The 27,853-nt window shown below is 53.7% G+C and overlaps 1 protein-coding gene across 1 annotated transcript in view; it reads left to right on the forward strand.

The window, feature by feature from the left end:
• The window catches only part of ACO1O0_003855 (NRPS), a gene marked incomplete at both ends in the record, with an annotated part of 45,801 nt that extends 18,379 nt beyond the window's left edge, over nt 1-27,422 (forward strand). The window contains one exon of the mRNA XM_083193298.1: nt 1-27,422. This exon is cut by the window's left edge and continues 18,379 nt beyond it. Coding sequence (XP_083050246.1) covers nt 1-27,422 — 27,422 coding nt within the window.
• Nucleotides 27,423-27,853: the final 431 nt, after the last annotated feature.

A 27,853-nucleotide genomic window follows, 5' to 3' on the forward strand; every position in this document is an offset into this window, starting at 1 on the left:
CTTTGGATATCAACTCGCCTGCTGCTCGACTGCGCAGCATTCTATCGGCTATAGATGGGAATAAGCTTGTTCTTCTCGGCAGTGGTGTCACAGCACCCGAGCAAGACAACCCAGAGGTGGAAGCTGTTGGTATTCAGGAGATCCTGGCCAGCACTGAGCTGGACACGACACAAGGCATCAACGCCCGACCCTCGGCAACGAGTCTTGCTTATGTTATTTTCACCTCTGGTTCAACCGGCAAGCCCAAGGGCGTCATGGTCGAACATCGTAGTGTTACAAGATTGGCAAAGCCCAGCAACGTCATCTCCAAGCTACCTCAAGGGGCTAGGGTAGCGCACCTCGCCAACATTGCCTTTGATGCCTCGATCTGGGAAATTGCCACAACCCTTCTGAATGGAGCTACGCTTGTTTGTCTCGACTATCACACAATTCTCGACTGCAGGACTCTCAAAGAAGTCTTCGAAAGGGAAAGCATTACCGTTGTCACACTGATGCCTGCGCTCCTCAAGCAGTGCGTGGCCGAAATACCCGAGACCCTCGCAAACCTCGACCTCCTGTATACCGGTGGTGATCGAGTAGGAGGTCATGATGCAATGCGGGCTCGCTCGCTAGTCAAGATCGGAATGCTTAGCGGTTACGGCCCTACGGAAAACACCGTCATCAGCACCATCTACGAAGTTGAGGCAGATGAGATGTTTGTGAATGGTGTACCCATCGGCAGGACCGTAAGCAACTCCGGGGCGTATGTCATGGATAGAAATCAGCAACTGGTGCCTATTGGAGTGATAGGCGAGCTTGTGGTTACTGGCGATGGCCTTGCTCGCGGATACACTGATCCGTCCCTGAACAAGAACCGCTTCATTTACATCACTGTTAATGGGGAGAGTATCAGGGCCTATCGGACTGGTGATCGGGCGAGATACCGACCTACGGATCTGCAGATTGAATTCTTTGGCCGCATAGACCAGCAAGTCAAGATCCGTGGCCATCGAATTGAGCCGGGCGAGGTGGAGAGCGCATTGCTCAGTTACAACACGGTACAAGACGCCGTGGTCGTCATCTGCGCCCCAGCAGATGAAGACTCAGGCGTGGAAATGGTGGCATTCGTTGCCGCCCGCAATACCGAAGACGAGGACATCCAGGACGAGGAAGCAGTCGATCAGGTTCAAGGGTGGGAGACTCACTTCGAAACGGCCGCATATTCAGAAGTCAAGGACATTCGACAGTCAGAAGTCGGTAACGACTTTATGGGCTGGACTTCTATGTATGACGGCAGCGAGATCGACAAGACAGACATGCATGAGTGGCTTAATGACACCATGCGTATGATACTCGACGCCAGAGAGCCGGGCCATGTACTAGAGATCGGTACCGGCACCGGCATGATCATGTTCAACCTTGCCAAGTGTCCTGGTCTGCAGGGCTACGTCGGTTTCGAGCCTTCAAAGTCGGCGGCCCAATTCGTCAATGATGCAGCGCAGTCGTTCCCGGCTCTGAAGGATGGCCGGTCAATAGTCCATGTCGGCACAGCGACAGACATCAACAAGGCTGGGCCGATCCAACCACGTCTCGTTGTTATCAACTCTGTGGCGCAGTATTTCCCTACCCCAGAGTACCTCTTCAGTGTTGTGGAGGCCCTTGTACAGATCCCAAGTGTGGAACGCATCGTCTTTGGTGACATGAGAACCAACGCTATCAACAGAGACTTCGTCGCTAGCCGAGCATTGCACACCCTCGGCGAGAAAGCAAACAAGCGCCTGGTCCGTCAGATGATCTATGAGCTCGAAGCCAACGAAGAGGAACTTTTGACAGACCCTGCATTCTTCACATCCTTGCGTACGCGCTTGGGTGACAAGATCAAGCACGTCGAAATTCTCCCCAAGACTATGAAGGCTACCAACGAGCTCAGCAAGTACCGATATGCCGCAGTACTACATGTGCGTGGCTCGAGAGAAACATCAACTATACACCAAGTCTCTCCCAACGCCTGGATAGACTTTGCAGCTGACGGTCTCGGCCGGCAGACGCTCATCAACTTGCTGAAGGAGCACAAGGGTTCCGGGACCGTCGCTATCGGTAATATCCCGTACAGCAAGACCATTGTTGAGCGGTTTATCAACAAGTCCCTGAGCGAGGATGATATGGAGGAAGGCCAGAACTCACTAGACGGATCAGCTTGGGTTGCAGCCGTCCGGGCGGCCGCTCAAAGCTGCCCATCGCTCGATGCAATGGATATCAAGAAGATTGCTCAAGAGACGGGATACCAGGTCGAAATCAGCTGGGCGCGTCAATGGTCCCAGAATGGTGCGATCGATGCCATCTTCCATCACTTCGAACCGCCCAAGGACGGTGCTCGCACACTTATTGAGTTTCCGACGGATTACGAAGGCCGGAATGTGAACAACTTAACAAACCGTCCCCTGAACAGCATTCAAGGCCGCCGTCTTGGGACGCAGATCCGCGAGAAGCTACAGACCCTCCTGCCGCCTTACATGATTCCATCGCGTATCATAGTTCTTGACCAGATGCCTGTCAACAACAACGGTAAGATTGACCGCAAGGAGCTTGTGCGGAGAGCCATTGTAGCCCCGAAGCCGAGGTCAGCGGCTACTCGGGTAGCCCCCCGCAATGAGATCGAGGCTATTCTCAAAGAAGAATTCGAGGACGTGCTCGGAACGGAAGTCAGCGTGCTGGATAACTTCTTTGATCTCGGTGGGCATTCACTCATGGCTACGAAGCTCGCCGCACGCGTTAGCCGCCGCCTTGATGCCAATGTTTCCATCAAAGATGTCTTTGATCAGCCAGTCCTAGCGGATCTTGCGGCGTCAATCCAGAGAGAGTCGGCACCTCATGACCCAATTCCGCAAAGACCTTACAATGACAATGAGCCGGCTGAACAGTCATTTGCCCAAGGTCGCCTATGGTTCCTTGACCAGCTTAACCTTGGCGCGACCTGGTACCTGATGCCTTTAGCCATCCGTATCCGTGGCCAGTTGAAGGTAGATGCGTTGTCTGCCGCGCTGTTCGCCTTGGAGAGACGACATGAGACCTTGAGAACTACCTTTGAAGAAAGCGACGGCGTTGGCGTGCAGATTGTTGGGGAGGCTCGCAACTCAGACCTTCGGTTTCATGACGTTTCTATCAGAGACGACGGGGAGTACCTTGAAGTACTTAGGAGGGAACAGACTGTGCCCTTTGACCTATCCTCAGAGCCTGGTTGGAGGGTTTGCCTGATCAAAACGGGCAAGGAGGACCATATACTATCCATCGTCATGCACCATATTATTTACGATGGCTGGTCCGTGGATATTCTCCGCGGAGAATTGGGTCAATTCTATTCCGCTGCCCTACGTGGCCAAGACCCCTTGCTACACGCTACACCCCTTCCTATTCAATACCGGGATTTCGCAGTATGGCAAAAGGAGGCAAAACAAGTTGAAGAGCATCAACGCCAACTTGGGTACTGGTCGAAGCAGCTTGTTGACAGCACTCCGGCTGAGCTGTTGACGGATCTGCCTCGCCCGTCTATCTTATCCGGTCGTGCCGGGTCGGTAGATGTGACGATCGAAGGCTCTGTTTATGGAGCCCTTCAGTCATTCTGCCGCACGCGTTCGGTAACCACATTCGTTGTGCTTCTGACCGTGTTCCGGATCGCGCATTTCCGTCTCACCGCCGTCGACGACGCGACTATCGGCACTCCTATTGCAAACCGTAACCGTCCCGAACTAGAGACGTTGGTTGGCTGCTTTGTAAACACGCAATGCATGCGTATCAGCATAGCCGACGACGATAACTTTGAAGGTCTTGTGCGACAGGTGCGTAATGTTGCAACGGCAGCTTACGCGAACCAAGATGTTCCTTTCGAACGAATCGTTTCCGCCCTAGTCCCAGGGTCAAGAAACACATCGCGCAACCCCCTAGTTCAGCTCATGTTTGCTGTCCAGTCCGTGGAAGATTATGACCAGGTCCGACTCGAGGGCCTGGAGAGTGTCATGATGCCTGGAGAAGCCTCCACACGCTTTGATATGGAATTCCACCTTGTCCCCGGCGATCAGAAGCTTACGGGCAGCGTTCTTTACTCGTCAGACCTTTTTGAGCAAGGGACTATCCAGAACTTCGTCGACATCTTCCAGGAATGTCTTCGCTCTGTCCTAGACCAGCCATTGACCCCTATCTCTGTTCTTCCCTTTGACAACGCCATTTCAAACCTCGAGAGCTTAGATCTCCTAGAGATGCCGACCACGGATTACCCTCGCGATCGGACAGTCGTTGATCTCTTCCGAGAGCAAGCGGCAATCTGCCCCGACAGCATCGCCGTCAAAGACTCATCGTCGCAACTGACATATGCTCAGCTGGATGAGCAATCTGACCGTGTTGCCGCCTGGCTACACGAGCGCCATATGCCAGCGGAGTCTTTGGTTGCTGTACTATCGCCACGTTCGTGCGAGACTATCATCGCGTACTTTGGCATCATGAAGGCAAACCTGGCTTACCTGCCATTGGATGTCTATGCACCAGATGCCCGTTCGGCGGCTATCCTAGATACAGTCGATGGAGAAAGACTGCTTCTATTAGGCGCAGGTGTCCCCCAGCCCGATATCCAGATCCCTCGCCTGTCAACGGCATACATCGCGGAAGCACTGAACGATGCCACGGCCGTCGATGTTACTTCCATCCCACAGCCCTCGGCCACCAGCCTTGCGTACGTCATTTTCACTTCGGGATCTACTGGCAAGCCCAAGGGTGTCATGATCGAGCATCGCGGAATCGTGCGCCTGGTCAGAGACACCAATGTCAACGTGTTCCCGGAATCGGGATCCGCTTTGCCTGTCTCTCACTTCTCCAACCTCGCCTGGGATGCGGCAACTTGGGAGATCTACACTGCTGTGCTCAATGGAGGGACCGTTGTATGCATTGACCGAGACACTATGTTAGACATAGCCGCGTTGAATGCAGCATTCCAGAAGGAGAACGTCCGGGCTGCCTTCTTCACCCCTGCCTTCCTGAAGCAATGTCTCGCCGAGACACCAGAGCTAGTCGCCAACCTAGAGCTCCTTCACACGGCAGGTGATCGTCTCGACCCTGGAGATGCCAACCTGGCTGGAAAGACAGCCAAGGGTGGTATCTTCAACGTCCTAGGCCACACAGAGAACACTGCCTACAGCACCTTCTACCCTGTGGTTGGTGAGGAGACGTTCGTCAATGGTGTCCCCGTCGGTCGCGGCATTAGTAACTCCCATGCATACATCATCGACCGACACCAGAAGCTCGTACCCGCAGGTGTTATGGGGGAGCTTATTCTCACTGGTGACGGTGTTGCTCGAGGTTACACCGACTCCGCGCTAAACAAGGATCGATTCGTGTACATCGATATCAACGGTACAAGCACATGGACGTACCGCACAGGCGACAAGGCACGTTATCGACCGAGGGATGGCCAGCTGGAGTTCTTCGGCCGCATGGACCAAATGGTCAAGATCCGCGGTGTTCGAATCGAACCCGGTGAAGTTGAGCTTACCCTGCTCGACCACAAGTCTGTACTGGCGGCGACTGTGGTGGTCAGAAGACCACCTAACGGCGACCCAGAGATGATTGCCTTCATCACCATCGACACTGAAGACAGCATGGAAACTCACAAGGCCATTTACAAGCACCTCCAGGGTATCTTACCCGCGTACATGATTCCCTCACACCTTGTCATCCTTGACCAGATGCCGGTCACCGACAACGGTAAGGTCGATCGCAAGGATCTCGCACTCAGAGCACAGACAGTACAGAAAACCAGATCTACCGCTGCAAGGGTACCACCTCGTGACGAGGTAGAGGCTGTTCTTTGCGAAGAGTATAGCAACTTACTTGAAGTTGAGGTTGGCATTACCGACGGATTCTTCGACCTGGGTGGACATTCGCTCCTCGCCACCAAGCTTGCGGCCCGCCTAAGCCGACGGCTCAATACTCGCGTATCTGTCAAGGACGTCTTTGACCAGCCAATACTCGCTGACCTAGCCGATATCATCCGCCGCGGTTCCCAACGCCACGATCCAATTCCTGCTACTCCGTACACGGGCCCTGTTGAACAGTCGTTCGCTCAGGGTCGTCTGTGGTTTTTAGAACAACTAAACCTAGGTGCCAGCTGGTACTTGATGCCCTTTGCGATCCGGATGCGAGGGCCCCTTCAGACAAAGGCACTGGCTGTCGCCCTGAACGCTTTGGTGCACCGGCACGAGGCGTTGCGGACGACGTTCGAGGACCACGATGGGGTTGGTGTTCAGGTCATTCAACCAAAGTCAAGCCAAGACCTGCGGATCATCGATCTATCAGACGCTGTAGATGATACTGCCTATCTTTCTGCGCTCGAGAGGGAACAGACAACGGCCTTTGACCTAACCTCTGAAGCAGGGTGGAGAGTATCACTCATACGCCTAGGTAGCGAGGATTATATCCTTTCTATCGTTATGCACCACATCATCTCTGATGGCTGGACTGTTGATGTGCTACGACAAGAACTCGGCCAGTTCTATTCAGCTACGATCAGGGGCCAGGAGCCTTTATCGCAGGTTAAGCCCCTACCTATTCAATACCGCGACTTTGCTGTTTGGCAGAAGCAGGAGAACCAGATCAAGGAGCAAGCGAAACAGCTCAGGTACTGGTCACAGCAGCTCGCAGACAGTACCCCCTGCGAGTTCCTAATAGATCTCCCTCGGCCCCCTATCCTGTCTGGTAAAGCTGACGCCGTTCCTATCGTCATCGATGGTACGGTGTACCAGCTCCTTACTGATTTCTGCCGGACACACCAAGTCACATCGTTCTCAATCCTTCTCGCAGCCTTCCGCACTGCACACTGCCGCCTTACCGGGATACTCGATGCGACGGTTGGCACACCAATCGCCAACCGGAACCGGCCAGAGTTGGAAAGTCTGATCGGTTTCTTCGTCAACACGCAGTGTATGAGGATAACAGTCAGTGAGACTGAAACCTTTGAGTCACTGGTCCAGCAGGTGCGCTCGACTACGACTGAAGCCTTTGCGAACCAAGATGTGCCGTTTGAGCAGATTGTGTCAACCCTTCTCCCTGGATCACGAGATACGTCAAGAAACCCGCTCGTGCAGGTCATGTTTGCCCTGCAATCGCAGCAAGACCTCGGAAGAATCCAGCTGGAAGGTATGACGGACGAAGCTATGGAAACCCCGCTGTCGACGAGGCTCGACCTTGAGGTTCACCTCTTCCAGGAGGTTGGCAAGTTGAGCGGCAGCCTCTTGTACTCCACAGACCTCTTTGAGGTCGAGACGATTCGTGGAATCGTTGATGTGTTCCTGGAGGTCTTACGCCGCGGCCTTGAGCAACCCAAGCAGCGACTGATGACCATGCCAATTACCGATGGTATCACAACGCTACGAGACCAGGGTCTCCTAACAGTGGCGAAACCAGCCTACCCTCGCGAATCGAGCGTCATAGATCTATTCAGGCAGCAGGTTGCCGCCGTACCAAATGCCATTGCTGTGTGGGATTCCTCCTCAACATTGACCTATGCCGACCTCGATAGGCGATCGAACAAGCTTGCCCACTGGCTATGCCAGCGCAATATGGCCCCAGAGACCTTGGTAGCTGTGTTTGCGCCACGCTCATGCCTCACTATTGTCGCATTCCTCGGTATTTTGAAGGCTAATCTGGCCTACCTACCGTTGGATGTTAATGCGCCTGCTGCCCGTATCGAGGCTATCCTGTCAGCAGTTCCAGGCCACAAGCTGGTCCTGGTGCAGGCTGATGAGCTTGGCCTGACGATGGCTGATACTGAACTAGTGCAGATTGACGAGATACTTGCATCTAGTCCATCCGGTGATCATGAGCAGATCCCTGTGTCCGACCCTTCTGCCACAAGTCTCGCCTACGTGATGTTCACGTCAGGTTCTACTGGAAAGCCAAAGGGTGTCATGATCGACCACCGCAGTATTATTCGACTTGTCAAGAACAGCGATGTTGTTGCAACTCTGCCTGCGCCAGTCCGGATGGCGAATGTATCAAACCTTGCCTTTGATATCTCGGTGCAGGAAATCTACACAGCGCTCCTAAATGGTGGCACTCTCGTTTGCCTAGACTATCTAGCGCTGTTGGATAGCAAAATGCTTTACAACGTTTTTGTGGAAGCACAGGTCAACACGGCCATGTTCACACCGGTCCTCCTCAAGCAATGTCTTGGGAACATGCCCGCTATCATCAGCCGCCTGAGTGTTCTCTTCAACGTTGGTGACAGGCTGGATGCCCATGATGCTGTGGCTGCATCAGGCCTGATCCAAGACGCCGTGTACAACGCCTACGGACCCACGGAAAACGGCATGCAGAGTACGATGTACAAGGTTGACGTCAATGAGCCCTTCGTCAACGGCGTCCCCATCGGTCGATCTATCACCAACTCTGGGGCTTACGTCATGGACGGCGATCAACAGCTCGTATCACCCGGTGTGATGGGAGAAATTGTCGTTACGGGTGATGGTCTTGCCCGTGGCTATACAGACTCGGCCCTAGACAAGGACCGGTTTATTCACGTCACGATTGATGGTGACGAAAATGTCAAGGTATACCGAACAGGTGATCGGGTACGCTACCGGCCTAAGGACTTTGAGATTGAGTTCTTCGGCCGTATGGATCAACAGGTGAAGATTCGAGGTCACCGCATTGAGCCAGCAGAAGTGGAACATGCACTACTCGGTCACGACTTGGTTCACGATGCAGCTATCGTGCTTCGAAAGCCAGCAAATCAAGAACCAGAGATGATTGCTTTCATCACCAGCCAGGAAGACGAGACCATCGAGCAGCATGAGTCAAACGTACAGGTCCAAGGCTGGGGCGAGCATTTCGACGTAAGCAGGTATGCTGATATCCAGAATCTCGATACTTCTACCTTTGGTCACGACTTTTTGGGTTGGACATCTATGTATGACGGAGTGGACATTCCTGTCAACGAGATGAAAGAGTGGCTTGATGAAACTGTGGCCTGCCTCCTAGACAATCGCCCACCCGGCCATATCCTCGAGATCGGAGCCGGAACAGGCATGATTCTTTCTGGCCTGGGCAAAGTCGACGGCCTACAAAAGTATGTCGGTCTTGACCCGGCTCCTTCAGCGGCAATCTTTGTCAACGAAGCCGTCAGACATCTTCCAAATCTAGCCGGTAAGGCCCGGGTGCTTGTTGGAACTGCCCTGGATGTCGGGTCTCTGGACAAGAATGAGATCCAGCCTGAGCTTGTGGTTATCAACTCTGTGGCCCAGTACTTCCCCACATCAGAGTACTTAATCAAGGTGGTCAGAGCTGTTGTGGAAGTACCCACCGTCAAGCGCGTTTTCTTTGGCGATATCAGATCCCAGGCCCTTAACAGGGACTTCCTTGCAGCTCGTGCCGTCCGGGCGTTGGGTGACAATGCCAGCAAAGAGCAGATTCGGCAAAAGATCGCAGAGCTCGAGGAGAGCGAAGAAGAACTTCTCGTGGACCCAGCCTTCTTCGTGAGTTTGAGAAGCCAGCTACCTAACATCAAGCACGTTGAGGTCCTGCCTAAGCTGATGAAGGCCACCAACGAGCTGAGCTCGTACAGATATGCTGTCGTTCTACACATCAGCCACAATGAAGAGGAGCAGCTGTCTATACAGGATATCGATCCCACGGCATGGGTTGACTTCGCAGCAACGCAAAGTGATTCTCAAGATCTGAGAAACCTTCTACAACAAGGACAAGATGCTGCGATGATCGCGGTCGGGAACATCCCCTACAGCAAGACCATAGTGGAGCGACACATCATGAACTCTCTTGACCAAGATCACGTCAACGCACTGGACGGGACATCCTGGATCTCAGATGCTCAATCAGCCGCTGCAATCTGCACTTCATTCGACGCACCCACCCTCACGCAGTTGGCCAAGGAGGAGGGATACCGGGTAGAGTTGAGCTGGGCGCGACAGAGATCTCAAAACGGCGCCCTCGATGCCGTTTTCCACCGTCTGGCAACCGATGCAAATTGCGAGCAGAGTCGTGTCCTAATACACTTCCCTACAGACCACCAAGGTCGACAACCTCAAACCCTGACGAACCGGCCACTTCAACGAGCTCAGAGCCGCCGTATCGAGTCACAGGTCTTCGAGGCACTGCAGACAGCACTGCCGGCCTACATGATCCCATCGCGCATCATCGTGCTCCCGCAGATGCCGACCAACGCCAACGGCAAAGTGGATAGGAAACAGCTCGCTCGCCGCGCGCAGATTGTGGCCAAGAGGAAGGCCGTGTCAGCGCGCGTTGCGCCTCGTAATGACGCCGAGATAGTTCTTTGCGAGGAATACGCAGATATCCTAGGGACCGAAGTTGGCATCACGGACAATTTCTTCGACATGGGTGGGCATTCACTCATGGCTACGAAGCTCGCAGCCCGACTCAGCCGTCGACTGAATACCCGGGTTACGGTCAAGGAGGTTTTCGATAAACCCGTCCTGGCTGACCTTGCTGCTTCGATCGAACAAGGCTCGACACCTCATCTGCCTATTGCCTCATCGGTGTATTCCGGACCGGTGGAGCAGTCGTATGCCCAAGGTCGCTTATGGTTCTTAGATCAGTTCAACCTCAACGCAACGTGGTATCACATGTCACTGGCAATAAGGCTGATCGGGCCGCTTAACATGGACGCGCTGGATGTGGCCTTACGTGCGCTGGAGCAGCGACACGAGACACTTCGCACAACCTTTGAGGCTCAAAAGGACATCGGCGTCCAGGTCGTTCATGAGACCGGAATGAAGAGGCTCAAGGTCCTTGATCTATCAGACAAGAGCGAGAAGGAACACATGTCCACGCTAGAGAATGAACAGATGAGACCGTTCACTCTTGCTTCGGAGCCAGGCTGGAGGGTCATCTTGCTTCGCCTTGGCCCAACGGAGTATATCCTATCCCTCGTCATGCATCACATCATCTCAGACGGCTGGTCCGTTGATATCCTAAGACAGGAACTCGGTCAGTTCTACGCAGCCGCTTTGCGTGGCAGGGATCCGTTATCTCAGGTCAAGCCCCTGCCCATACAATATCGTGACTTTGCGGCTTGGCAGAAAGAAGCTACCCAAGTTGCTGAGCATGAGAGGCAACTCGCGTACTGGGAGAGTCAGTTAGCTGATAGTACTCCCGGTGAGCTTCTGACCGACTTTCCCCGCCCGCAGGTCCTAAGTGGGAAGGCTGGTGTCATCCCTGTTACCATTGAGGGGCCGGTCTACGAGAGACTCCTGAAGTTCTCCAAGGAGCGCCAGGTAACCCTATTCTCAGTTCTATTAGCAGCATTCCGGGCTACACACTATCGCCTCACTGGTGCAGAAGATGCTACGATCGGCACTCCAATAGCAAATCGCAACCGGCCAGAACTCGAGCATATCATTGGATTCTTTGTCAACACCCAATGCATGCGTCTTCTCCTCGATAGCGGCAGCACATTCGAATCCCTAGTGCAGCATGTGCGGTCCGTGGCTACAGATGCCTATTCGAATCAGGATATCCCCTTCGAACGCATCGTCTCGGCACTTCTGCCTGGCTCGAGAGATGCCTCGCGAAGCCCACTGATCCAGCTTATGTTTGCCTTGCACTCGCAACAAGATCTCGGCAACATTACTCTCGAAGGACTAGAGCACAAGCGCCTACCAACAAGCGTCGCAACACGTTTCGACATGGAGTTCCACCTGTTCCAAGAGCCTAACAAGCTGAGCGGCTCTATACTCTTTGCCGACGAGCTCTTCCAGCCTGAAACAATCAACAGCGTCGTGACTGTGTTCCAGGAAATACTCCGACGCGGCCTCGACGAACCCCAAGTCTCGATTTCTACTATGCCCCTTACTGATGGGCTGACTGATCTGGAGAATTTGGGCTTGCTGGAAATTGAGCGCAGTAACTTCCCTCGTGACTGCTCGGTTGTCGACATCTTCCGACAGCAGGTGGCTGCCAACCCAGATGCGCCCGCTGTCGTGGATTCGGAGACGTCCATGACCTATACCTCGCTAGACCAGAAGTCTGAGCGGATAGCTGACTGGCTGCATGCCAAAGGCCTCCGCCCTGAGTCATTGATCTGTGTGATGGCGCCACGATCCTGCGAAACCATCGTCTCCTTACTCGGTATCTTGAAGGCTGGCTTAGCCTACCTGCCTCTGGATGTGAATGCACCTGCAGCTCGAATCCAATCGATCCTATCCGAGGTTGGAGGAAGAAGACTGGTACTACTAGGATCAGAGACAAACATGCCTCAAAGCGACCAAATGGATGTTGAAACGGCTCGAATCCAGGACATCCTAACGAATACGACGGTCAAGAGATCTGATTCCATTGGGAGGCCATTGGCAACTAGCCTTGCCTATGTCATATTCACATCCGGGTCAACTGGCCGCCCTAAGGGCGTGATGATTGAGCATCGTGGTATTCTACGCCTTGTCAAGCAGTCGAACGTCATGTCTCAATTGCCGCAGGATCTACGCATGGCACATATCTCCAACCTGGCCTTTGACGCGTCCATCTGGGAGATATTTACGACACTTCTCAATGGCGGCGCCCTCATTTGCATTGACTACTTTACTTTGCTAGACAGTCAAGCCCTCCGGACGATATTCGAAAAAGCCAGGGTTAATGCTACCCTATTCGCGCCGGCCTTGCTCAAAGAATGCCTTAATCACGCGCCGACCTTGTTTGAGGACCTCAAAGTGCTCTACATCGGTGGCGACCGACTCGATGCCACCGACGCAGCCAAAATACAAGCCCTTGCCAAGGGCACGGTCTACAACGCGTACGGGCCAACAGAGAACACAGTCATGAGCACGATCTACAGCCTCACAGATGGGGAGTCCTATGCTAACGGTGTGCCAATCGGCAATGCTGTGAGCAACTCTGGCGCTTATGTCATGGATCAAGAGCAGCGCCTCGTTCCTCCTGGTGTTATGGGCGAGCTCGTTGTAAGCGGCGATGGCCTCGCCCGTGGCTATACCAACTCGACGCTCAATGATGATCGTTTCGTTGACATTACCATCAACGATCAAAAGGCCCGCGCATACCGGACCGGAGATCGTACTCGCTACCGACCCAAGGATGGTAGCATCGAGTTCTTCGGCCGTATTGATCAGCAAGTTAAAATCCGTGGTCATCGTGTTGAGCCGGCCGAGGTCGAGCAAGCCATGCTCGGCAATAAGGCTATCCGTGATGCAGCAGTTGTTGTTCAGACGGTGGATGGCCAGGAAACGGAGATGATTGGTTTTGTTTCCATGACTGGCGACAGATCCAGCGAAGAGGAGGGGGAGATGATTAACCAAGTGCAGGAGTGGGAAGACCACTTCGAAAGCACCGCCTACGCTGGCATTGAGACCATCGACCAGGCTACCCTAGGACGCGATTTCACTTCATGGACCTCGATGTACAATGGCAATCTGATTGATAAAGCCGAAATGCAGGAGTGGCTTGACGACACAATGCAATCTCTCCTCGATAAGGAGGAGCCAGGTCGTGTGCTCGAGATCGGAACAGGTACCGGCATGGTTCTATTCAATTTGCCTACAAACGATGATGGCCTTGAGAGCTATGTCGGTATAGAGCCTTCGCGATCTGCAGCCTTGTTCGTCGAAAAGGCAGCCCAAGAATTTCCAGGTCTGCAAGGAAAGACGCAAATCCTCGTCGGCACAGCCGAGGACATCAATCTAGTCAAAGATTTCCACCCTGACGTGGTTGTCATCAACTCGGTAGCCCAATATTTCCCGAGCCAGAGCTACCTCCAACAGATAGCGAGCGACCTCATTCACACCACCAGCGTTAAGACAATCTTCTTTGGAGATATGCGATCCTGGGCCACCAACAGGGATTTTCTCGTATCCCGAGCTCTCTATACGCTAGGCGACAAGGCTACAAAGGATCAGATTCGTCAAGAGGTTGCCCGACTGGAGGAGAATGAAGACGAGCTGCTTGTCGACCCAGCATTCTTCACCTCTTTGGCCAGCCAATGGCCTGACAAGGTCAAGCATGTTGAAATCTTGCCGAAGCGGATGAGGACGAGCAATGAACTAAGCTCGTACCGATATGCTGCGGTGCTACACATCTCTGGGGATGGGGACAGTAGGGACAGACATGACAGGCGTGTCCACACAGTGGAAGAGAACGCCTGGATTGACTTCGCGTCGTCTGACATGGATCGTCACGCCCTAGTTCAGATGCTCGATGAACGTAGAGACGCCCAGACCGTCGCCATCGGCAACATCCCTCACAGCAACTCGATCAACGAGCGACAATTTACGACATCCCTGGATGCCGAGGGAGAGGGCATTGCTGAAGATTCCCTGGATGGATTCGCCTGGCAATCGGCTACGAAGGCATTGGCCGCGAGCTGCGCTTCCCTTTCCGTCACTGAACTGGTCAATATCGGTCAAGCGGCAGGATTCAGGGTCGAGGTCAGCTGGGCTCGTCAACGATCCCAACATGGGGCACTGGACGTCGTCTTCCACCATCTTGAAGATGAAAGACCAGGCCGCGTCTTGATCAACTTCCCCACAGACTTCGAGCGTCTATCCCCTGGCATCTCCCTGACCAGTCGGCCGCTGCAGCGCATCCAGAACCGTCGGTTCGAGTCGCAGATCCGCGAACACCTACAAACATTGCTGCCACCTTATATGGTTCCATCACGGATCGTAGTAATGGAGCGCATGCCTCTCAATGCAAACAGCAAAGTCGACCGTAAAGAATTGGCAAGGAAGGCGAGGACCCTACAAACCGTCAAGCCTTCTACAGCGCGCGTGGCTCCTCGCAACGATATTGAAGCCATCTTGTGCGACGAGTTCCAGGAAGTTCTTGGTGTTGCAGTTGGAGTCATGGATAACTTTTTCGAGTTGGGCGGACACTCCCTGATGGCTACGAAATTGGCTGCCCGTCTTAGTCGCCGCTTCGATACCCGCATCTCTGTGAAGGATATCTTCAACAAACCTACCCTTCAAGACCTCGCGAACGTGGTCCAGACTGGCTCCGCTCCTCATGAAGCTATTCCATCCACGGCCTACTCTGGTCCCGTGGAGCAATCCTTCTCTCAGGGCCGTCTGTGGTTCTTGGATCAGCTGAATCTCAATGCATCATGGTACCATATGCCATTAGCGAGCCGGTTGCGAGGCCCACTTCGGATCGAGGTGCTGCAGTCAGCGCTGGCAACGATTGAAGCGCGGCACGAATCCCTGCGCACCACATTCGAGGAGCGAGATGGTGTTCCCGTTCAGATTGTACACGATGCGCGTAACAAGCAGCTGAGGACCATCGACGTTTCAGGCACCGAGGATGCGTATCTCCCAGCATTGAAGAAAGAGCAAGACGCCACATTCGATCTGACTGCTGAGCCAGGCTGGCGAGTAGCACTGTTGCGCCTTGGACCGGATGATCATATCCTGTCTATCGTCATGCACCACATCATATCTGACGGATGGTCGGTTGATATCCTCCGACAAGAACTTGGGCAGCTCTACTCGAATGCCTCATCGGAGCCCGCTCCTCTTCCGATTCAATATCGAGATTTCGCCATCTGGCAGAAGCAGGAGAGTCAGATCGCTGAGCACCAAAAGCAGCTGAACTACTGGAAGAGACAACTGGTCAACAGCAAGCCGGCTGAGTTCCTGGCAGACTTAACTCGTCCGAAGGCGCTATCCGGCGATGCTGATGTCATACCGATAGAGATTGATGACCAGGTATATCAGAACCTCCGCTCGTTTTGTCGCGCTCGGCAGGTCACCAGCTTTGTTGCACTCTTAGCAGCTTTCCGAGCTGCTCACTACCGTCTAACTGGGGCCGAAGATGCAACTATCGGCTCTCCGATCGCCAATAGGAATCGACCTGAGCTTGAAGGCCTCATTGGATGCTTTGTTAATACACAGTGCCTCCGCATTCGTGTCAAGAGTGAGGACACATTTGACACGTTAGTTGAACAGGCACGAGAAACGGCGACCGAGGCCCAGGATAACCAAGATGTGCCGTTCGAGAGGATCGTTTCTTCTATGCTTGCTAGCTCACGAGATACCTCGCGAAATCCACTCGTTCAGGTCATGTTTGCTGTGCACTCTCAGCACGACCTGGGTAACATTCGTCTGGAAGGTGTTGAGGGAGAGCCCGTTTCGATGGCACCATCCACACGTTTTGACGCAGAAATGCACCTATTTGAGGACCAAGGCATGCTCGGCGGCAACATTGTCTTTTCGAAGGACTTGTTCGAATCCGAAACGATCCGCAGTGTTGTGGCCGTGTTCCAGGAGACCCTAAGGCGTGGCCTGGCTAATCCTCACGCAAACCTCGCAACACTTCCTCTTACCGATGGATTGCCTAGTGTTCGAAGCCTGTGTCTTCCGGCCAATCAGCCTGACTACCCCCGAGATGCCTCCGTGATCCAAGTGTTCAGAGAGCAGGTAGCAAAGACGCCCGAGTCCATCGCCATTGTTGATGCTTCTTTGCAGCTCACCTACACCGAACTCGACGAGAGATCTAGCCAGCTCGCCACGTGGCTACGCCAACAAGATACAGTACCTGAGGAGCTGGTCGGAGTCCTCGCTCCACGGTCCTGTGAGACAATCATCGCCTTCCTCGGCATTATGAAAGCGAATCTCGCTTATCTGCCACTTGACGTCAACGCACCCGCTGGTCGGATCGAGACAATTCTATCATCTCTACCAGGAAGCAGACTTATCTTAATTGGATCTGATACTGAGGAGGTAAAGCTTCACTCAAACAGCGTCCGATTCACCCGGATCAGCGACGCCCTCGTCAAGAGCAGCAGTCCTCCTACCGAAGAGCTTTCCACAGGGCCGACTGCACAAAGCCTTGCCTATGTCATGTTTACATCAGGCTCAACTGGCGTTCCGAAGGGTGTCATGGTAGAGCACCGAGGCATCACACGTCTCGTTAAAAACAGCAACGTGGTCGCAAAGCAACCGGCGGGTGCCATCGCTCATCTTTCGAACATTGCTTTCGATGCCTCTTCCTGGGAGATATACGCTGCTCTCCTTAACGGCGGTACAGTCGTCTGCATTGATTACTATACCACGATCGATATCAAAGCCCTTGAAGCGGTATTCAACCAGCACCACATCTGCGGAGCAATGCTTCCACCAGCACTTCTCAAACAGTGTTTGGTCTCTGCTCCTACTATGATCAGCTCTCTGGAGATACTTTTCGCGGCCGGCGATCGGCTGAGCAGTCAAGATGCCACCCTGGCGCAACGTGCCGTTGGCTCGGGCGTTTACAACGCTTACGGCCCTACTGAGAACACAGTCCTGAGTACGATATATAACATCGGCGAGAACGAGGCATTCTCGAACGGCGTTCCCATTGGTAACGCTATCAGTAACTCCGGCGCATTCGTCATGGATCAAAATCAGCAACTGGTCTCCGCCGGTGTGATTGGAGAGCTTATTGTAACCGGAGATGGCCTTGCCCGCGGCTACACGGATTCTAAGCTTGGGGTGGATCGATTTATCTATATTACTCTTGACAAGAACCGGGTCAGAGCCTACCGCACGGGCGATCGTGTCAGGCACCGGCCTAAGGATGGGCAGATCGAGTTCCTCGGGCGGATGGATCAGCAGATCAAGATCCGTGGTCATCGCATCGAGCCAGCAGAGGTGGAGGAGGCTCTCGCCCGTGACCCGGCCATCAGCGATTCAGCCGTTATTACCCAGCTCACGGATGAAGAGGAGCCGGAACTTGTGGCTTTCTTCTCACTGAAGGAGAATGCCAACAGCACCAACGGTGTCAAAGGCGTGAGCAATCAAGAGGAGACCGACGATGAGCAACATGCTCTGCTGATGGAGATCAAGATCCGTCACAACCTACAAGCGCTGCTGCCCACTTACATGATCCCCTCCCGGATCATCCATATCGATCGGCTGCCGGTCAATGCTAACGGCAAGATTGACCGCAATGACCTAGCTGTTCGAGCCCAGGAAACGCCAAGAACCAGTTCAGTGTCAACCTACGTGGCCCCTCGCAATGATATCGAAACCATCATCTGCAACGAATTCGCAGATATCCTCAGCGTTCGAGTGGGAATCACAGACAACTTCTTTGACCTGGGTGGGCACTCACTTATAGCCACCAAGCTAGCGGCCCGCCTCAGCCGTCGACTAGATACTCGCGTGTCTGTTAGGGAGGTCTTTGATGCTCCCGTGGTAGGCCAATTAGCGGCTTCTATCCAGCAAGGCTCGGCCCCTCATGAAGCTATTCCGGCGTTATCATACTCGGGACCTGTGCAACAATCCTTTGCTCAAGGGCGTCTTTGGTTCCTAGACCGTTTCAATCTCAACGCTTCCTGGTACATCATGCCATTCGGTGTTCGTCTTCGCGGACATCTCCGAGTCGATGCACTTCAGGCTGCATTGAGGGCTCTTGAAGAACGGCACGAGTTGCTACGCACCACGTTCGAAGAACATGATGGCGTTGGTATGCAAATCGTTCATCCGCCCCGAATGAGGGATATCTGCGTTATAGACATCTCCGGCACAAATGACGAACTTGCAAAGCTAAAGGAGCAACAGAAAGCTCCTTTCAATCTCTCTACTGACGTCGCTTGGAGGGTAGCACTCTTCAAGGTTGGAGAGAACCACCATATCCTCTCCATCGTCAAGCATCACATAATCTCTGACGGCTGGTCAGTTGACATCTTCCAGCAGGAGCTTGCCCAATTCTACTCGGCAGCTATACGAGGGCATGATCCCCTCTCGCAGGTCAAAAAGCTGCCTATTAACTACCGCGATTTTGCCATCTGGCAGAGACAAGATGAACAAGTTGCCGTTCACGAAAGCCAACTTCAGTACTGGATAGAGCAGCTCGCGGATAGCACGCCAGCCGAAATCTTAACTGATTTCAACCGACCGAAGGTCTTATCCGGTGAAGCTGGCCAAGTTCCGATCGTAATCGGAGATGAGGTTTACGACAAGCTCTCCCTCTTCTGCCGCAATCATCAGGTCACCAGCTTCGTCGTACTTCTAGCTGCTTTCCGCATTGCACATTATCGTCTAACAGGGGCAGAGGATGCGACTATCGGTACACCAATCGCGAACCGTAACCGCCCCGAACTTGAGGACTTGATCGGCTTCTTCGTCAATACACAATGCCTAAGAATCGCGCTGGAAGAGCACGATAACTTCCTATCGATCGTGCAAAGAGTCCGCTCAACAGCAGCCAGCGCCTTCGAAAACCAGGATGTGCCATTTGAGCGTCTTGTATCTGCACTTCTGCCCGGCTCTAGAGATGCCTCCCGGAATCCCCTCGTTCAACTCATGTTTATCGTCCATTCCCAGCGAAATCTCGGTAAACTACAGTTGGAGGGCTTGGAAGGCGAACCAACCCCATTCACCACGACGACCCGCTTTGACGTTGAATTTCACCTCTTCGAACAAGACAAAGGCCTCGCCGGAAATGTTATCTTCGCAGCAGACCTGTTCGAGGCTGCTACTATCCGCAGCGTTGTTGAAGTCTTCCACGAGATCCTCCGTCGTGGTCTTGACCAGCCAGATATCGCAATTTCCACCATGCCACTTGTCGATGGCCTGGCGGCGCTCAAGAGCCACAACCTACCCGCAGTTGAAGACAAGGAGCCTGACTTCGCCACCGAAGCTTCAGTGGTTGATGTATTCCAAGCACAAGTGATCGCTAACCCAGATGCCCTGGCTGTGACCGACACATCCACAAAGCTCACATATGCGGAGCTGGATGAACAATCCGATCATGTCGCAGCTTGGCTGTCTAAACAGAAGCTACCAGCAGAGAGCCCAGTGGTTGTTCTTGCGCCACGATCGTCTGAGACTATCGTAGCATGCATTGGCATCCTGAAGGCGAACCTCGCATATCTCCCCATGGATTTCAATGTTCCCGAAGCCCGTCGCCAAGCAATTCTTTCGGAGATTTCGGGGGACAAGTTCGTTTTGCTTGGATCAGGAGTGCCTATTCCTAGTAACGAGACACCTGATGTCAAGATGGTCCTCATCAGCGATATCGTCGCCGCCAAGACGGACAAGTTCTACCTGCCCGGCACTCGGCCAAATGCATCAAGCCTTGCCTATGTCATCTTCACATCAGGTTCGACAGGCCGACCAAAGGGCGTCATGGTCGAGCATCGGGGTGTTCTTTCTTTGGTGAAGCAGAACGCCTCAAGAATACCACAAAGTCTGCGGATGGCACATGTTTCCAATCTCGCATTCGACGCTTCCGTGTGGGAGATATTCACCACCCTGCTCAATGGAGGAACGCTCTTCTGCATCAGCTACTTTACTGTCTTGGACAGTAAGGCACTTTGTGCCGCTTTCACCGATCATCGCATCAACATCACCCTGCTCCCACCGGCCTTGCTCAAACAATGTCTTGCAGACGCGCCATCTACCCTAAGCTCCCTCGAGAGTCTATACATTGGCGGCGACCGCCTTGATGGAGTCGACGCAACCAAGGTTAAGGACCTCGTCAAAGGAAAGGCCTACAATGCGTACGGCCCCACCGAGAATTCCGTCATAAGCACGATCTATACCATCGAGTACGAGACGTTTGCGAATGGCGTTCCCATCGGCACATCTTTAGGCCCCAAGTCCAAGGCCTATATCATAGACCAGGACCAGCAGCTCGTGCCAGCAGGTGTGATGGGTGAGCTTGTCGTCTCTGGCGATGGTCTCGCAAGAGGGTATACCGATCCGTCACTGGACACAGGCCGGTTCATCTATATCACGATCGATGGCCAACAAGTTCGAGCATACCGGACTGGCGATCGGGTTAGGTACCGACCTAGGGACTACCAAATTGAGTTCTTTGGCCGTTTGGATCAGCAGATCAAGATCCGCGGTCACCGCATTGAGCCAGCTGAAGTAGAGCAGGCTCTTCTCAGCGACTCGTCGATCAACGATGCCGTCGTTGTATCGGCACAAAATAAGGAGGGACTCGAAATGGTTGGCTACATCACTACCCAGGCTGCACAATCAGTCGACAAGGAGGAATCCAGCAACAAGGTACAGGAGTGGGAGGCTCATTTCGACTCCACTGCATATGCCAAAATCGGGGATATTGATCGCGATACCCTCGGACAGGACTTCTTATCCTGGACATCTATGTACGACGGCTCATTGGTTCCCCGGGAAGAGATGCAGGAATGGCTCAACGATACTATGCACGCACTCCTCGACAACCAACCACCCGGAAAAGTACTCGAGGTCGGAACTGGTACCGGTATGGTGCTGTTCAATCTCGGCAAGGTTAAGGGACTACAGAGCTATGCCGGTCTTGAGCCCTCGCGCTCCGTCACTGCCTGGGTTAACAAGGCAATCGAAACTTTCCCAAGCCTGGCAGGACGCGCCCAAGTCCACGTTGGAACCGCCGAGGACATCAGCTCCATTGATGGACTACATGCCGACCTCGTTGTGGTCAACTCAGTTGCCCAATACTTTCCGAGTCGACAATATCTCACTGAGCTGACGGCCAAGTTAATTCGACTGCCCGGCGTCAAGCGTATTTTCTTCGGTGACATGAGGACCTATGCTACCAATAAAGACTTCTTGGTGGCACGAGCAGTTCATACCCTAGGGTCTAATGCATCGAAGGCCATGGTTCGAGAACAAGTAGCCAAGCTTGAAGATGACGAGGAAGAGTTACTCGTTGACCCTGCCTTCTTCACCAGCCTGAGCGACCAATTCCCAGAAGAAATCAAGCATATTGAAATTCTGCCAAAGAGAATGGTCGCGACCAACGAACTCAGCTCTTACCGATATGCTGCTGTCATTCATGTGGGAGGCCACGAGATGCCGAATGGGGAGGATGGGGATAATCAATGGGCTGTCAAGGACATCGATCCGAAGACCTGGGTGGACTTTGCTAGCACCAAGATGAACCGCCAGGCTCTCTTGCAGCTCCTTCAGGACCGCCAAGGTGGCGGCGATGACGTTGTTGCCGTCAGTAACATCCCATACAGCAAGACCATCATGGAGCACCATCTGTGTCAGTCACTTGATGATGACGAGGACGGCACTTCAGATGTAGACGGAACGGCTTGGATATCGGCTGCTCAATCACGGGCGAAGGAATGCCCTGCACTCTCAGTGGTCGACCTGGTTGAGATTGGTAAGGAAGTCGGCTTCGAAGTTGACACCAGCTGGGCTCGACAACACTCCCAGCGCGGCGGACTCGATGCTGTTTTCCACCGATTCGAACCACCAAAACACTCAGGCCATGTCATGTTCAGGTTCCCAACTGAACACAAAGGCCGTTCTTCGAGCAGTCTTACGAATCGCCCGTTGCACCTGGTTCAGAGCCGCAGGCTGGAGGCAAAGGTCCGCGAGCGACTGCAGTCACTGCTTCCAACGTACATGATTCCCTCTCGAATCGTGTTGCTCGATCAGATGCCTGTGACTTCCAACGGCAAGGTGGATCGCAAGAAGCTTTCTCGACAAGCCCGGGTCATCCCCAGAATTGCGGCAAGCACGTTGGACTTTGTGGCGCCACGCACAGAAATTGAAGTCGTCCTCTGCGAAGAATTCACCGATCTACTAGGTGTCAAGGTTGGCATTACAGACAACTTCTTCGAGCTGGGCGGCCATTCGCTGCTAGCCACAAAACTGAGCGCACGTCTAAGTCGTAGACTAGACGCTGGTATCACTGTGAAGCAGGTTTTTGACCAGCCAGTACTTGCTGATCTTGCTGCTTCTATTCGTCAAGGGTCGTCTCGTCACAGGTCTATTCCGTCTTTGCCCTACGATGGACCCGTGGAGCAGTCCTTTGCCCAGGGGCGCCTGTGGTTCCTCGACCAGTTCAACATCGATGCCTTGTGGTACCTTGTGCCCCTTGCACTTCGCATGCGCGGACCGCTACAAGTTGACGCCCTTGCTACTGCCCTAGTGGCACTTGAGGAGCGCCATGAATCTCTGCGCACAACGTTCGAAGAACGAGACGGAGTCGGCATCCAAGTGGTGCAGCCCCTCCGCACGACCAAGGATATCCGGATCATCGACGTGTCAGGCATGCGAGACGACGACGCCTACCTCCAGCCATTGAAGAAAGAACAGCAGACTCCTTTTGACCTTGCTTTAGAGCCTGGATGGAGGGTAGCACTGTTGAAACTTGGAAAGGATGACCACATCCTCTCTATTACCATGCACCACATCATTTCTGACGGGTGGTCTACTGAAGTCTTGCAAAAGGAACTCAGTCAATTCTACCTAGCAGCGAAATCCGGGGACGACCCATTATCGCAGGTTGCCCCGCTTCCTATTCAGTATCGCGATTTTGCTGTTTGGCAGAGACAAGAGGAACAGGTCGCAGAGAGCCAACGGCAGCTTGACTACTGGAAGAAGCAGCTTACGGACAGTAGCCCGGCTGAACTCTTGGCTGATTACAACAGGCCGACCGTACTATCAGGAGAAGCAGGAAGCGTGTCTTTCGTGATCAACGATGCAGTTTACAAGAACCTCATCTCCTTCTGCCGGTCTCGACAAGTGACCACCTTTACGGCTTTACTGGCAGCGTTCCGCGCCGCTCACTATCGAATGACCGGGTCAGACGACGCAACTATTGGCACACCTATTGCTAATCGCAATAGGCCTGAGCTTGAAAACCTGATCGGCTGCTTTGTCAATACACAATGCATGCGTATCACTATCGGCGACGATGAGACATTTGAATCACTGGTGCAACAGGTACGGTCTACCACCGCGACAGCCTTCGAGAATCAAGACGTTCCGTTTGAACGAATTGTTTCCGCCGTCAGTGCTGGGTCTAGGGATACGTCCCGAAACCCCCTAGTACAGCTTCTCTTTGCGGTGCATTCCCAACAAGGCCTAGGCAGGATCCAGCTCGACGGTGTAGTCGATGAGCCGGTTCCGTCGACCGTTTCTACTCGGTTCGACCTCGAATTCCACGCCTTCCAAGAGGCCGACCGGCTCAATGGAACTGTCATGTTTGCCACGGACCTCTTCCAGCCCGAGACCATCCAAGGTTTCGTTGCGATTGTCGAAGAGGTTCTACAGCGTGGTCTGGAACAACCACAGAGCCCTATCGCAACCATATCGCTGGCCGAAGGCATTGCTCAGCTCCGAGATGCTGGTGCGCTGCAGATGCCAGTGTCTGATTACCCTCGCAACGCGTCCCTGGTTGATATCTTCCAGCAGCAGGCTACTGCCAACCCGTCAACTGTCGCCGTCACTGACTCGGCCTCCAAGCTGACATATGCCGAGCTTGATCGACTCTCCGATCAAGCTGCTTCCTATCTACGACGGCAGCAACTCCCAGCGGAGACAATGGTGGCCGTTCTCGCTCCACGCTCTTGTGAGACCATCATCGCGTTCCTTGCTATTCTCAAAGCCAATCTTGCCTATATGCCTCTCGACGTCAATACGCCACCTGCTCGCATGGAAGCCATCATATCGTCTGTCCCAGGGCGCAGGCTCATCTTGGTCGGCTCGGGTATCCGCCATGCTGATATCAAAGTACCGAACGCAAAAGCGATGCTGATCAGCGACGTGGTTACCGGGACTGATGCTATCGGCACTCTCGAACCTCCGGTTGTCCTACCAAGTGCTACAAGTCTCGCATATGTCATCTTCACTTCAGGGTCGACGGGCAAACCAAAGGGTGTCATGGTAGAGCATCGTGCTATCATGCGCCTTGTGAAAGACAGTAACGTCGTGGCTCATATGCCGCCAGCGACACGGATGGCCCACCTCACGAATATCGCATTCGACGTTTCATTGTTCGAGATGTGCGCAACGCTCCTCAACGGCGGAACCCTAGTCTGCATTGACTACCTGACCCTTCTTGACAGCACCATGCTCCGGGAGACCTTTGAGCGTGAGCAGGTTCGCGCAGCTATCTTCCCGCCAGCGCTCCTGCGACAGTGCTTGGCCAACATGCCCAATGCCATCGGCATGTTAGAGGCTATTTACGTGGCCGGCGATCGCTTCCACTCCCGCGACGCCCACGCAACCCAAGCACTGGTCGGGCCTCGTGTGTACAACGCGTATGGCCCAACTGAGAACGCAATCCTTAGCACGATATATGGCATCGATAAGGACGATCCGTATGTGAACGGTGTTCCTATCGGTAGCGCTGTCAGCAATTCAGGGGCCTATGTCATGGATCGCAACCAGCAGCTTCTCCCTCCCGGTGTGATGGGAGAGCTGATTGTTACAGGAGATGGTGTAGCTCGTGGCTATACCGATGCAAGCCTCGATACAGACCGCTTTGTCATCGTCACTGTCGATGGCCAGCGCCAGAGGGCGTACCGCACGGGTGACCGGGTGCGATATCGGCCAAAGGGATTCCAGATAGAGTTCTTCGGCCGCCTGGATCAGCAGGCCAAGATCCGTGGCCACCGTGTTGAACTGGGCGAGGTCGAGCATGCTCTGCTCAGCCAAGATTCAGTCACTGATGTGGCTGTCGTACTCCGCACCCTGGAAGAGCAGGACCCGCAACTGGTTGCCTTTGTGACTACTGACCACGAATATCACTCGGGTTCAAGCAACGAAGAGGAGGACCCGTACGCCACACAAGCAGCAGGAGATATGCGCAAGCAACTCCAGTCGCTTGTACCATACTACATGGTCCCATCCCGGGTCATAATACTCAGACAAATGCCGCTCAATGCCAACGGCAAGGTAGACCGAAAAGACCTCGCTCGGCGTGCCCAGATTACTCCGGCAGCAACCAGCTCGGCCTCGGTGCATGTGGCTCCTCGCAACAAGACTGAGGCAGCAATTTGCGACGAGTTCGAGTCTATACTCGGTGTCAAGGTGGGAATCACAGACAACTTCTTCGAACTGGGTGGCCACTCACTCCTAGCCACCAAACTCGCTGCTCGGCTCAGCCGCCGGATGGACCTTCGCATATCCGTCAAGGATCTGTTTGATGATCCTGTTCCTGTTTCTCTCGCTGGCAAGCTAGAACAACACCAGAGGTTCTCAGGAGAAGATGAGAGCTCGACAGTTAGCATTGCCCCCTTCCAACTCCTACCCGCGGAAATGTCGAGAGAGATCATCCAGCGCGATGTTGTACCCCAGATTGAGAACGGTCACAGCACACCCCTAGACATGTATCCAGCCACGCAGACGCAGATCTTCTTCCTGCACGACAAAGCGACGGGCCACCCGCACACGCCGCCACTGTTCTCCTTGGACTTCCCCGAGAACTCCGACTGCCGTCGTCTGGCAGGCGCCTCCGCCGCTCTCGTCCAGCACTTTGACATATTCAGAACCGTGTTCGTTTCAAGAGACGGCCGCTTCTACCAAGTTGTTCTTGCTCACCTCGATGTACCCGTCGAGGTCATCGAGACCGAGCAAGAGTTGGATGAAGTTGCTCTCGCTCTGCATGAAGCAGACAAACAGCAGCCCCTACGTCTTGGGCGTGCGATGCTGCGGATAGCCATCCTCAAGAGACCGGGAGCCAAGGTGCGACTTGTTCTCCGAATGTCTCATGCCCTGTACGACGGGTTGAGTCTTGAACATATCGTCAACGCTCTACATGCCTTGTACAGCGATAAACCTCTTGCGCAAGCACCCAAGTTTGGTCTCTACATGCATCACATGGCTAGCCGACGTGAAGAGGGCTACGATTTCTGGCGATCTATTCTTCAGGGCTCTTCAATGACATCCCTGAAGGGCTCTGTCAGTGCCCTCGACGCCATGACGCCGTCTGCCGGTACATGGCAGACGTCAAAGTCCGTCAGGATCCCTCCTTCGGCACTCAAGAACGGCATCACTCAGGCAACCCTCTTCACCGCCGCTGTCTCTCTCTTGCTCGCCAAGCATACCAAGTCGAGAGACGTCGTCTTCGGCCGCGTTGTATCTGGACGACAGGATCTATCCGTCAACTGCCAAGATATGGTGGGACCTTGCATCAACGAGGTGCCTGTGCGCGTCCGGATCGACGAGGGCGACGACATGGGCGGTCTGCTGCGCTCCATTCAGGACCAGTACACTAGCAGCTTCCGGCACGAGACCCTGGGCTTCCAAGAAGTGAGGGAGAACTGCACGGATTGGACTGATGCAACCAAGGAGTTCAGTTGCTGCATTGCCTTCCAGAACCTCAACTTGCATCCTGAGGCCGAGATTGAAGGGCAGCAGATTCGCCTGGAGGGTTTGCCAGCAAAGGACCAAACACGCCAAGCCAATAGTCATGACCAGAATGGTACGAATGGTACGAATGGTACCAACGGTACCCATGCCAACGGTACCAATGGTAGCAACGGTGTCAATGGTCACGATAGCAACGTGGTTTCAGCCGCTGGCGATCAAGCTCCTGTTCACGATCTGGACATTGTTGGAATTCCGGAGCCTGACGGCAGCGTCAAGATTGGCATTGGTGCGAGCCGGCAGATCCTTGGAGAGAAGGTCGTGGGCAGCATGCTCAATGACCTTTGCGAGGCAATGCTCGCTTTGAGCAGAACGTGACAGCTTTTCCACGACGACTAGCTCGACAAGATTCTCTTCAAATTATGGAGGTGTCCGCCGAGGTTAGCATGAGCCAACAAGAGGACTACCGACTTCTCTCTTTTTTTTTCGGGTTTCTTTTGTTTTCTTTTTCTTTTATCTTTACTGGATGCGCAATCTCTTTTTTCCTTTAAAATTCTTTCATTCCATAGTTGCTCTTGATTAATTTTAAATCTGGATACTTCACGATCTTGACTTGAGCTCATGTGGAAGACCGTATGGACTCGACAGACGCGTTGGTAACGGATCGAGTCATGGCCCGAGCAACATGTATCATTTCGTCGAGGACATGTATTGAGTAGCCATAAACACTGGACCAATTTTTTGTCGTCATTTTTTCACCCGGCCTTGGTGGGGATCTGTGAACGCTTAGAGGTGGGAAATGGACAGCT

The sequence above is a fragment of the Amphichorda felina genome, assembly GCF_050947745.1.
Source record: "Amphichorda felina strain 45539 chromosome Unknown scaffold_4, whole genome shotgun sequence".
Lineage (NCBI taxonomy): Eukaryota > Fungi > Ascomycota > Sordariomycetes > Hypocreales > Bionectriaceae > Amphichorda > Amphichorda felina.